The sequence below is a fragment of the Argiope bruennichi genome, chromosome 10 (assembly GCF_947563725.1).
Source record: "Argiope bruennichi chromosome 10, qqArgBrue1.1, whole genome shotgun sequence".
NCBI lineage: Eukaryota > Metazoa > Arthropoda > Arachnida > Araneae > Araneidae > Argiope > Argiope bruennichi.
This window is the reverse complement of record NC_079160.1, coordinates 4,428,543-4,442,693: the sequence shown is the minus strand read 5'-3', so window position 1 is coordinate 4,442,693 and position 14,151 is coordinate 4,428,543. Positions and strand designations below refer to the sequence as shown.

The window sequence follows — 14,151 nt, the reverse complement described above, 5'->3', positions numbered from 1 at the left end:
TGAATTGTGACTTAAGTCTGAATCTGAAATATGTTTTTCAATTAATAGTTAAGAAAGCTGTGTGATTTTAAATATGTTATAATAACAATATGTTATAATTACCATTCCTTAAATTTGAACATAATTTACTATTCAGCTGAGCGGGGTAAAAAAAAATTATTCAAACTTTTAAACATTTATTGGAGAAAAATATATTATCAGCAAACATCTTTGACAAATTTTCTATCAAATTCTGTTTTAAAAAAATGCAATTTTTTCTACAGATTGAACTTCAATGATATGTAATTTACTATATTTATAATTTTAGTTTATAACAATTATTTCCGTTTCAAATTCGAGAAAGAAAAGAATGAAATGTTAGACTTTTATATAAAATTTGTTGCTTGCGTTACTTGCTTTTAAATTGATTTGGTTTGTTGTTGTTTTTTATCATTGCGAGAAAAGGAACAGATAAATTAATTTCGAATTATTTATGTTCTAATTAGAAAAAAATATCAACATCTATATGTCATAATATATGCATTATATATATATATAATTCTGTAATTCGATTTCCCCCAGCAGTTTCTTAAATCACACTGTGGTTCAAACAAGTTTTAACAAACAACAAGGGATATAAATCAGAATTTTCTTTAGTGTCAGATATTTTTTAAATGACTAACTGTTTTAATTGTTCCAAAACAAACTATTAGTATTAATTCCTTTATTTAAAAGAAAACACCCGCTGCCAAATGATAGTTCAAAATAAATACCATTTGCATTATTACTACGTTCTCCTATGATGTTTTCATCTTATTGAATGTGGTACTTTTCTTCAATTTGAATACTCTGCAATAATAATTAAATAAACATAATAAAGCATTTAGCGCATTTACATTATTTACAATCATATGGCCCAGATACCTTAACAGTATTTTTCATTCATCATACTGTTGCCGTTATTTTACATTTTTATTTCATCAGCAATTTTCATCTGAATATAGCGCTTCGAAATAAAAGAATGAAATTATTTTCTTTCTATAAAGATGAGATCAAATTCTAATATAATTTATATTAAAATTCATATTACGAGACATTTCATATCTTTTTAAATTTAAAAATACATCAAATATATGAAATGTCAATAAATTATCAGATTGTTAATTTAACGTTAGAGACTCTTTTGAGATAATTTCTTTAACTTTAATTATTATATGGCATCAAATAAAAAAGAAGTACTTGCAATAATTGATGTGCCTTAAATGAGATGATATTTTTAAGAAGTCTATCTAACCTAAGAAATAAATGTTTCATACCATTGATATCAACAGAACAAAACATTTATCTACAATTAAGAAGATTACATTATTATAGTACTGCTTCTAATGCATGCAAAAAAATGTAATGAAATATTTTTAATCAAGTGTTCAAATGTATTTAGCAAAACGTCTAAAAATCAGTTACATCAAATTTAATTACACCAATGAAAATATCAGAAAAATCAGTTTAAACTACTGATCTAACATATAAAAATATTAATATATATATATATTTAATTATTATTTTAATAAATCAAATCTTCAAACTATTATTATTACATGAGCAATAGGTTAGAGTTTTCTTAGTTTCCAAGAAGTACATTTATATAATTTCTTGCTTGAACACCAAAAACATTCATATATAGTTTAGTCAATTACAATTGAAAAGTTAAATTACGAAGAAATTGTAAGTTTGGGGGCAATTACAACTTTTAAACACTCATAATAAATTTTGCAGAGATTAATTATCTAAAACCATGAAAAAAATAAAACTTATTTGACTTAGAAAATCAACAAGGTGAAACGCCGTTTACTTTGGTCCTTCTGGAAACCAAATGAAAGGTAACACGGTGAATATCTGTCCTGGAATGCAACGGGATTTCTGTGGCTATTGGTGTTTGCACGCCACAACGAGTCCTCCAAATAGCTCCCATAGCGTTCTTAATTTCTGGCATTCGAATAACATAAATTACCGGATCTACAAACGATTTCAACACAATCATGGAGTTGATGAAAATCCCAGTCGGAATTCGAATCCACAGAGGGATTTCTGGATACGGCATTGGGCAGTCCAGGCAGGTGAGAACGAAATACAGGACAGCGGGCATCCAACCAAGAATGTAAGTTCCCAAGATCAACAGGGTCGTGATAGTAGCCTTGACGTTTTTATGCAGCTGCCTGCTGGAGGGAGACTGGAGTAGGCCTCTCTGATGTTTTCGCACCAAAATGAACATATGCGTATACATTCCACACATCAGGACAAGAGGAACGAAAAATAGCACCGAAGTTGTGGCACGGAAAGGCATACGCAGGAGAAAATCTACTCTTGAACAGTACTGTGACTGGAAGCCATCATTGGGGACAAGGGAGAAGTATGAAAGGAAGAACACCACAGGCATCACCCACATACCCACAATTGCAAAAATGGCTGTTTTTCTGGTAACCGTGGCAGCATAATGTAATGGTTTCAGTATCCCTATATAATGATTAACAGCCAAAGCCAACAAGTGCAGAACAATGATAACAATCCCACCTAATCGAAAAGCTTCGAGAACTAATATATAGCAATGGCTAAAAAGTCCTAGATTCGTTCCAAAGACGTTTGGCAACAAGCTGTTGATGACAAGTCCAATCCCAATCACCAAAGAGGCATATGCATCGGCAACCGCAAGTGACAAGCTCAAATACAGAGTTGGTGACAGTCTTCGCACCCACCGAACACTGAAGACGATCACCAAATTGAACGTCATGGACAAGAAACAGGCAGTCAGCATCACGGGCACCACAGTCTGATATAAGATCTTTACGCCATCCTCTTCCTCAACTAGTGGTACAACCGTGGATGTTTCGTTGGGATCGAAATCCTTAGCACCTTCATCTAATACTTGGATATTGAGCTGTAGGGAATTATTAATGAGCAGATCTTTGCAATTGACAGGTTGTTGCAGCCTCCAGCAGTCGGTGTCCAAGTAGTGGTGCTCGTGGTAATCGCGAAGTGCGAACCGCGAGGCTGCATGCCTAATGCGGTGCTCATCGAGCAGTAGTCCCCGCATGTCTCGTCGGCTTTTCCGAAGACAACTAAGCCATGCGGGGAAAACGATATTTTCTCCGGACCGCGAAAGGTGGGAGAAGGCTGCTGCTGCCCCCTAGAGGGTGCGCAGATATCGCTCTCATTTCTCACATATCCCTATCATCAACGAGGAGCGTGGGTAAACGCAATATGAAATAAGCCAATCAGAAAGGATCTTCCTGTAAGAGATAGGTCAAACAAAAATGAATATTTTCTGTAGGCATTTTACTTTCGATAGCACAAACAATGATCGCATCCCACGCATTATGGAAATTATGAACATGAAGAAGTTACGAGCGTAATACATTTTAGAATGAGTAAATTTAAACAAATAATAGAAAGAAATTACAAATACTGATTATAAGAAAAATGAAAAAAATTAAAATATTTTAAGGCTTAAGAGACAAAAAGGTGTTCAGAAATAATTTATTATAATTAAATATGATTAGTATTATAAGCCCAAAACATCGAAATATGATAATGTTTTAAAATTGATTTCGGTCTTTATACCATTTAAAATTTAATTTAATTTATAGCAATGAAACATTCACATACATAAAATATTTAATGATGCCTCAACGCATATAAGTGTGTGTGTGTGTGTGTGTGTGTGTGTGTGTGTGTGTGTGTGTGTGTGTGTGTGTGTGTGTGTGTGTGTGTGTGTGTGTGTGTGTGTGTGTGTGTGTGTGTGTGTGTGTGTGTATCCAGTAGGTAAAGCAATGTAAAATACTATTGAAAAATATATTTACAAATTAAGAATTAAAACAATTATTTATTATCTTTAAATGAGTAGATTACTTATTCTTTAGTTCAGGAAAACTGTTATACAAAATATGAAGAAAAAAAAGCATGCATTAGATTCTTTCTTTAGAATATTCTACCAAAGATTGGAATTTCAGAAATGAGATGTCGAATTAATGAATGCATATATACATGTAAATATAAAAATAGGCATAACTTTTCAAAAAATGGACGTGGAAACAAAATGTTTTAAAAAGAAAATTGTTCAAATATTAAGAATGCTAAATAAAAACAGTTCATATTTTCGCAAAAAGAAACGACTTTTCACGTATTCATTCACCTTAAATCCGTTTTGAGTTAAACAAATAAAATTGCGTATTACTTAAAGTATATAAATAAGTATCAGTTAAAAAGTTAAATGAAGAACCTACAACTTTGGACAAGGCGATCTGAGAGATACGGTTGTTGACACCGATCCTTCATTAAAGTCGAAAAATATCGAGGAAAAGCTTCTTTTTGAAATGTCACTTATATTTTTAAATAGTTAAAAATTAATCGAATTTTAATTTTTCCCTTAGCGCCTTCGAGCTATATAATAGTAAAAATATTTGACATCACTTTACGTATCAAAAAAAATAACTTTTCTGTTATTTAAAATTTATTTCAATGCAGTTTTCCCTTTTATTTTATTACATTTTTTAATAAAATCTTCTTTTAAGTACTTTGTGAGCCTACTTTTCTGTTTTATAACCAAATGTTACAGAATAGTGAGAATAGATAAGATTTATAGATAAATAGATAAGATTTTTCTATGTATTAAGTAACGTATTGACATATTGCAAAACGATGGATGTTTTTTCATACTACTGCTTTTTACTAATGTTATTTCTACAGTTTTACTTTCATGATGGAATTCTAATTTTGATGTAAAAAAATCTTACTCGCAATAGATATCGACTGATACAATCCCGGCAGACAAAAACAAAAAAAGACGTATCAATATTAAAGCATTATGATGTTTACTATTTCTAACTATATATAGGTTAGATTCTTTTTTCCTTTTTCACTGAATACTGATCATTTAATAATGCTTATGAAAATTGGCTTTATGTAAAATTTTATGAAGTACACTCTGCGACCAAAGTTTCAGCAATTTTGTCAAAAAAGTGCTAAAAAGAAATCCAAATTCAAAATATATATTCACATATAAACAAATGCATCAAAATCATAATCTTGTATTTAATATTTTTTGTTTCGTAATATTAAAATCCTTAATGTAATGATTCAATCCATTCTATGTTTATTTTATATTTTTCGAATTATACTGTAAAAATTATTTCAATACAGATTGAGCATCGACATCATTTAATGAAACTCTTCATTTAGTGCTTTTATCAACAATGGACATTTAAGAAGACATTAAATAAAAATTTTATATAATTTCTGAATAATATCTCTTTTACTTTCACATATAAAGAGAATAAAGGAAATAAGTACTTTCATCGCCAAAAAATTCAAATGCGATGTCGTGATTCATCTCTTCGTTTCAGACCTGCCTGAGTTTGAAAACACATTTTTGGAACTCTGTCGTCTGTTTTTTTAAAACGATAACTCAAAAGTACTTCAAGGTGGACAAATCAAACTTGAGACCTGCATTTTATATCAAAATTGTAGATATTCAGAAAATTTTAAATGAAATCCATTCAGAGGAAATCTATCTGTCCGAATACAAATGAACTGCAAAATGAAAAAAGGCAAGAAATACAAATGTTTGCACATAATTTATTATCTAATGTGTCAATTCGTATCACATTTGGAATCGAATCTATCAAGGAGTTAATCGTCTATTTTTCTATACTTTCTCTTGCATGAAAACCCGATACCTCAAAAACACTGTTTTGTGAAAAGTGAAATTAGGCTTATAATTTTGTGACTACAATTGCAATTCTTTTGCCAAGATTATTTTTCATTTGGTTGAAGAAAAATCTTTGAAAATACATTTCGATTTTCTGACATCTGTGTCAGTGATTATTCGTTAAAGATAGCATGTTGGATTCAATAGAAATCCAAGATTCGAACAAAAATTCGATCTTTAGTAATTATTATTTCTTAATAGCATATATATATATATATATATATATATATATATATATATATATATATATATATATATATATATGCAACACTGTATCTAAAGAATTATACTTCAATATTCAAAAAAGGACCTAAGTCATCAACAGGAATATGAAACGTAATTTAACGCGTATGGCATTTTTCAATCGTTTTCATGGTGCATTGCATTACGGGATTTATTCACTAGATATTAAGGGCCGCGGTGGCCTGGTGGTAAGGTCTCGGTTCGTAGCCGGAGGGTTTCAGGTTCGAGACCCTATTCCACCGAAAAACCGTCGTGTAAGGGGGTCTGTTGCACGTTAAATCCGTCATGACCAAACGTCCTCCCACTGGTGTGGTGTGGTGTGGAGAGGGGGGTGCCAGCTCAGGTGTCATCCTCGTCATCTGACCGCGGTTCAAAATTACGAGGTCCGTCCCAAAATAGCCCTTGTGTTGCTTCAAACGGGACGTTAATATAACAAAACTAAATATTAATCCATGCGATTTCTATCTGTAGCGTCACATGAAAGGTTCGTTTTATAAGGAAACGGAATATATTATTACCTTCAGAAATACCGTATATTATTCGCTTTCAAGATTAAGAAAATATATTTATATTTACTTCTCTTATATTTCTGTCTACTCTGCTGTATTGTGAAACTCTGAACGTCATCATTTTGAAAATATTACCGATTAAGTAGAATTTTCTTCCATTTGCAATGACGCAAAAATTATTTTAGTTCAAAATCGGAGGATATCATAATAGAATAGGTTCCCTTTGATGCAAATCGCAAGCATAAATCAAATGACTTTGAAGTCCTTCCATATTTATACCATTTTGAAATCAGTTGCTGAAAATACTAAATCAATTTCCCCCTTTTAGCTCGTTTTTCACGGCATTTACATGGCAAGAAGATCAGTAAATGCTTTAACTCACACTCAAGGGAAACTTTCATGTTAAAGAGTTCCAACGTTCCATCTAAATTGATTCTTCAAAGCGTCTAAAATGTTCTCTCTCGCTACATTACACTGAAACAGTCTTCAAATCGACTTTAGAGAAACCCATGAATAATTTTCAGAATCATAAATGAACTTTCAAAATCATAAAGTAACTGCACGAGAATTCTTATTTCCTTTTTATATTAAAAAGCACCGATTTTCTTTAAATTTGTCATTTTTCTCAAATATCTGACATCAGAGTCGTAAAATATTCAAAGCATCGTGTCTATGTCTTTCTTTGAATCGTCATCCGAAGAAGAAACCATTAAATATTTCAATAGTTTATTTTATTTTATTCATTTATTTATTTATTTTGCTATGTTGCAATTTTGAGTGAAACGTTTTTAATTAATTGCAAGTCGTGCCGAAAATTCCTTATTCAAATAAAGTTTTTGCAATATTTGTGGAAAAAAAATCTTCGAATTGATTTATGCTTTCCAAAGTACTTTCCGAAGTTTATTTTAAAATCAAAACAAATGCAAAATCACTTTTTGAATTAAATTAGATCAGTGTTTTGACTAAGATCTTAACAGAAAGGAGCATCTTTTAAGAAAAGAAGAAAGTGATAAAAAAAAGATGAAAGTTTTAAAACTTGGATTTTTTACGACTCAGTTCCACAGTTGAGATTTTTTCCCATGAAAGAATAAACAAAAAAGGTTTCAAAAAATTGCATTTAAAATTGATTAAATTCGTTCGTGAAACAGGTATTACATTTTAACAGTCAATTTTATTCTTATAATCCAATTTTCTAATTTATTTATCTGAGATAAAGTGTTCAAACGGCAGGATTAGCCGGTATTTTATATAATTTTCATATTTTAATTTAGATTTTTTTTAAATTTCATACAAGAAAACAAACTCCGAGTTGTCTTAAACTCTAATTAAACGCTTTGGACTTTTGGATCTGTATGTTTTCCGACTGAAAGCAACCAGTTAATATCACCTTCAAAAATCATGGGATTAATTCCAAAAAATAGCATGTAGAATATGGCTATATATTTTCATCCCTTTATGACAATTCAATTTATCTTTTTCTATATACGTATTATGTAAACCAAAAAAATTAAATTATTTATGTTACTGGAGAATTAATTCCAAAAAAATGTAGTGTATGCCTCTCCATTTTCATTCCATTACGAAAATTTGCTTTGTCTTTTCCTATACATAAATTATATATGCTAAAAAAAATACAACTATTTAGATATTGTGGAATCCCGGCCAAAGAAATCAAGGACAAGCAAAGCATGGTCATATCATATTTAGAGTTAAACTTGCAATTGACAAGACTCCCATGCCTTTAATGATATGTTTAACGGAGCGCCTAGCCCCTAGGATTGGGGCTTAATCTCCGGTAGATGACAAACTTTAAAAGAGCCTGGCTTTCCATATTTGGCGTGCTCATCTTCGCAAAAAACGAACTCGAACTCGATGGTGGGTTTGTCGGGGCACCCGTCCTTGGAGAAGGACTATCCCCTTAATGATGTGGCTGATAAGAGCATTACTTTTAATATGTTGCCATGATACTATTAGGATATTGAAGTTTAAGGATCTTGTTGTGAACTTGGTGAAGCTAGGTTTGTCCGATGCACTGGCTTATATAGTATTAGCAGAAGGTGAAGTGGGATGTGCTTTATGAAGCTAAGGTTTCTATTGGCTGTCAGGATGTGAAGGGAGGAGCAGCATGGATTGGGAAAACGCTGCCGAGCAATTTAATAAGGATATGAAAAAATTAAGTTAAAATATGAAAAGATTAAGTTAAGATAAAATAAAAAGGAGAAACTAAAAATTTAGGGGCTAAATCAGAATATTACGGGGCTTTTAATACGAAGATTAGGGGTATATTTAGGAATATCTAGAACTGCTTTATTGTCATGAGTGTCAATATTTTTAAAGAATTGTTCAGCAAGTTTTTTTAATAAATTTTTTAAGTGGTGGGTAGTTAAGTGCTTTATACATGTTGGTGTTTGGCATATACCAATGGCAGTTACAAAATCTTCTAATAAGGTTATTTTGTTGAATTTCTATAATTCTTAGGTTTGATTTAGCAGCGTATCCCCAAACCGGACATGCGTAAGTTAAAACTGGACGCAGATAGGCAGTGTAAATAAGTATTTTGTTGTCCCTATTCATTTTGGAGTTTCGAGAAATTAAAGGATAAAATTTACGAGTTAGGTCTCGAAACTTCTTTTTAACATAAATAAAGTGGGGTTTACAAGTAAGTTTATTGTCAAGAATGACACCTAAATATTTGCATTCCTTAGACTACAGGATATTTTGATTTTTAATTTTAATAGGGCGGAAATCTTTGAAAACTTGATTTTTAGTGAACATGATTGCTTCAGTTTTACTAGGATTAATTTCAATTTTCCATTTATTAAACCAGTCTTCAAGAGTTTTGAGATGTCTAATGAGAGCTATTGAGATGAAATTTGGATTTTTATTTCTGGCTAGTATTGCAGTGTCGTCGGCATACATGCAAAGCATGGTATTAAATTGCCTTGGTATGTCGTTGATGTAAAGTGAAAAAAGGATAGGACTAATTTTACAGCCTTGGGAAACACCTGCTTTTATATGTTTAATGTCTGAGAGATAGTTATTAACACGAACACAAAAGAATCTGTTGTTTAAATATGAAATGATAATTTTGATAATATAATGTGGTATATTGTAAGTAATAAGCTTGTAAATAAGGCCATCTTGCCAAACTCTGTCAAAGACTTTATGAAAACAGCAGCAGATTTTTGATTATTTGCAAATCCCTCTTCGACATATTCAACTACCCTAACAAGTTGATGAGTCGTCGAGAGGTTATTTCTAAAGCCAAATTGTTCCGGGCAAAGGATGTTATTATCTTCAAGAAATTTATTTAACCTATTTAAAATGATATGTTCAGCAATTTTGCTAATGGAGGGAAGTAGTGAAATGGTTCTATAACTGGACGGTTCTGTGGGATCTTTGCCCGGTTTAAGAATAGGTGCAACAACAGCTGTTTTCCATTTTGCAGGAAAGTGACCAATGGCCATAATTTTAAAGATGATACGTTGAAGCAATGTAATTAGGTTTGGGGGAAGATTACGAAGAACTTTGTTATTGATACCATCTAAGCCAGGGGCTTTATTGATTTTAAGATTTTTTATGCATTCAGAAATTTTAGTGGTAGATGGTGGAGTAACATCATGAAAGTATTTGGGGAGAGAATTCTGAAAGTCTTTTACTGTATTATTTACAAGCAGCTCTGTTTCAACATGGTTTAGATTATTTAATTGAAACTGGGTCTCAAGGCTATTTGCCAAACAGTTTGCTTTATCAATATCAGTATTAACAATACTAGTCGGGCCTTTAAGGGCGGAAATTTTTTGAGTTTTCTTTTTAAAAGATGATACAAAATTCCAGAAGGTACCATCATATGTATTAGCATTAACTGGTTTATTAATGAATTTATTTTGTTCAGTTTTTTCATTTAAAGTTTGGATGGTTTTATTTAGTTTATTCATAATTCTCTTGAAGACTGGATTTCTAGTATTTTGAAAGATCTTTCTGGCATAATTTCTTTCTTTGCGAAGAAACCGAATTTTTGGATCTATATAATTTTGATTGAATTTCAATGGTTTCGACGCAGCAACTTTAGCATCAATGATAATTTTTTCAAAGTATTCAACAACTTCATCAAGTTGCTCAGGGGTTTGAGGGTCTAGATTTTGATCGATGCAAGTATTAGATAATATGTGTTTAAAATTGATCCAGTTTGTGGCAATTTTTCTATTATTATCAGGGAGTGAGTACTTAAGAAAAAGAGTTAAGAAGAACTGGATTATGATCTGAGCTGAGTTCAGGGATAGATGTAATTTCAAATGGAAAAAGAAAGTCTTTAACAATAGCAATATCAATTGTACTGGCCGAATAAACACCATATCTAGTGGGGGAGTAAGGAGCTAAAATTTCTAATCCTGCATGGAGTGCAAATGAATATAATGTATTACGGCGAGCATTATTATTTTGACAACCCCAACTGATATGATGGGCGTTGAAATCGCCACAAATAGTTTGATTTGAACTGATTTGTAGCAGGTTTTCTATATCATAAGTGAAGAGAGAATTATCAGAACCAGGAGGGATATAAATTGAGGTAAGGGTAATTGGATCATTTTTAATGTCCAGTGCAACCACCGTAGCTTCAACATAGTATAACGTAGGGGGTGTGATTACATGATGATGAATACCGTTTTTGATCAAAATTGCAATACCACCACCAGTATTTTCTATCCTGTAACTATAATAAGAGTGGTAATTAGCCAGAAAAATCTTTCTTTGCGGTCTAAGGTGAGTTTCCTGAATTAAAATAATATCGGGGTTATACTTATTTAGAAATGACCGGAAATCATTTTAGTTTAGTTTAGTTTATTATATTAATGTCCCGTTTTTAAAGCAACAATAGGGCTATTTGAGAACGGACCTCATAATTCTGAACCACGCTCAAATGACGAAGATGACTTTGATGACTCTCCAAGCTTTCACACCACACCTACGGAAGACCGTTTGGATCCACACGGATTTAATGTGCACCATACCCTCTTACACGATAGTTCTTCCGTGGAATCGGGTCTCGAACTTGAAGCTCTCCGGTTCCGAAGCGGCGACCTCACCACTAGGCCTCCACGGCTCTACAAAAATGGGATACGAGTAGGAAACAGACGCTTATGGCTTATCTGGAGCTTAATATGGCTTACTTAGACACTTAAATGGAGAGGAAGTAGGCTTGGGGCGCAATCTTGTAAAGCGTTGAATCTATAATGAATCAGGCGTACCATAATTGTCAAAAACTAAACAGATGGGCTAAAAGCAATAGAATAACGTTGATTGATCTAAATAGGCAGTCTTTCTTTAGATAAATTAACGTGAACTAAATAAAGAACTAAAATAAACGTAAACTAAATCACACTTTAGAACTCAGGTATTCATGGATTCCGTGGTGGAAAATGCAAAATGCTAAAGAGCAGCAATATATTAACAAGAAATTCGTATTTCAACTTTGGAATCCTTCATCAAAAACTTATTTGCTAGACGAGATTTTTACTGATTTAAATGCTTTAAAGAGAGTCAAAAAAGATTATGGATCACCTACGTCCTAGATTATAAAGTTCGAAAGTATTTTTCGGTATTAGTGGCTACTCAATAATATTTAAGTTTCGATGTGAATTTAAGTGGTGAAAAAAACAAGGGTTTTTCAACATGGTCCAATCCACGACATCATTATCTGTCAAGATGTAATAGTCAATTTTATTCCACCATGTCATTTATTTTAATTATCCATGTTTAAGACTACAAGGGTTAGATTTGAGATTTTACGTAGATATCGTGAAAGCAAAAGGCATGGAAGAGATAGATGGACTGTTAGGAAGTGATCTGAAACCTGCCAAAGAGCATTATAAAATTCACATTAAATGATATAAAGATGAATTTGAGCAGAAATGTGAAAACATCAACATTTTAAATTTATCCTTAGGAAAAGAATATTTATGGATATATGTATTTGCAAAAAATATGTCTCCCTTACAGTCATGAAATCCGTCATCCAAGTAATCGCAATGTTGCGTCATTGTACCTGTACGCCCGAAACTTGAAACCGAATGTATAAAAAATCTCATTTAATTTGTGATCTATTTTAGATAATTTTTGCACATATGTGTCTGTAGTGTCGTTTTCAATGACAGTAGAAAAAGATCTGTTAAACATTGAAGAGAATAAACAATTGTCGTCCAAAAGAATTTTTTTTTATCTAACAAACCCATCAAAATTCAGTAAATCTGACATAAGTTTATAAGTTTTTTAGGGGGAGAGAGGGCACAAGGACATTATTCTTAGAAAATACATATATATTCGTATCTTCACCCAGCAAACATAATTTAATAAAAATTCAATAGAAGTTCTAAGTAAAGCATTTTTAATTATATTTCATCAAACATAATGTCAGCTTTTGCTCTATCTTATCTCTTACTTAAAATTTCAATCGTACATTACAACTTGTCAACTTGTGTCGTTTACAAAAGAAATCCGCCAAAAGAAAAATATAAATTTTAAAAACGTCAGAACTCTATTGAAATCAGTTAGTAAAAACTAATTGGTTTTGAACAAGCAAACACGTTTAGAGAGATACTGAAAGAAGATACTGAGAAATGTGGGCATTCTATTAGAATATGGAGCCAAGATTGAATACTTGCACAATGTACATCGAAAGACAAGTTTCTCAACAACAAATGTTGATTTGTGTGAGTTGAGTGCTGCCAATTCTTCATTGCATTTGAATTGTGCCAAGCATTTTATTAATCAAATTAAATTGTTAAGGATTTAATATAGCAAATAAAATTTGCATACAAGATTCTGCAACCATTTTCGTACAATTTTTGGTTTGGTAACGGCAACTCTGAAAATGTTATTCCTCTCTCTTCCAAATCAATGCATAGAATATTCGAAGTCATTTATTGGTGGGCATTGTAAACGTGTGCCAGTAAGTCTGTGTTTGAGATCATCGCAGAATTCGGAAATAGAATAGTGAGATTTGCTTTACAAAAGAGTTTCATTTCAATTGGCTGGATTTCGTTCAAAACTATTTTTTCTTTTGCTATCTTTTTACGGAAGAATGACTGAATGTAGTCTGGCAAAATATCTCACATTCAAAACAGTTTTTTTTTTAAAGAAGCCAAAACTCAAGTCTGTATGTAAGAAACTGATTAGGTTGGAAGAAAACATGAAAATGTATAAGATATTGAGCTAACTGAAAGACAGTTATTAAATCAAATAGGAATCCTTTTAAAGAAAAGTAAAGACTTCTCAAATGAGAGAAAAGAAAAACTTCTGGCTTAATCATCAAACATTTATTCTATTTTTTTTAATGCAATGCAGTTAGACTTTGATTTTTTCTTCTATTTTATATATAACATAAGAGAATGTTGTCAATAAAAAGATTTTAAACACGTTTCTATTATTACAATTAAAAGCATTTTTGTATTCATTATTTCATTTTGTCTTGTCATTATAATTCATTATTATAAATACTCTGGATTATTAAAATCAATTCTTAAACTCACTACTATTTTAATATGTCACCGATGGCAAGAAATTAAAATGTAACAAAATATATCTATTAACTGCTCATTAAGTTCTAAAACATTAATATACACAAGACCATAAGTATTAAAGAATTTCAAATATTTA

The 14,151-nt window shown here is 31.5% G+C and overlaps 1 protein-coding gene across 1 annotated transcript; it reads right to left on the bottom strand.

Annotated features, from left to right (window-relative positions):
• Positions 1-285: 285 nt before the first annotated feature.
• Positions 286-3,172, bottom strand: LOC129988737 (adrenocorticotropic hormone receptor-like). Its single transcript, XM_056097008.1, has one exon. It carries the CDS (start codon positions 3,068-3,070, stop codon positions 1,808-1,810), a length of 1,263 nt encoding a protein of 420 aa, XP_055952983.1. The 5' UTR covers positions 3,071-3,172; the 3' UTR covers positions 286-1,807.
• Positions 3,173-14,151: the final 10,979 nt, after the last annotated feature.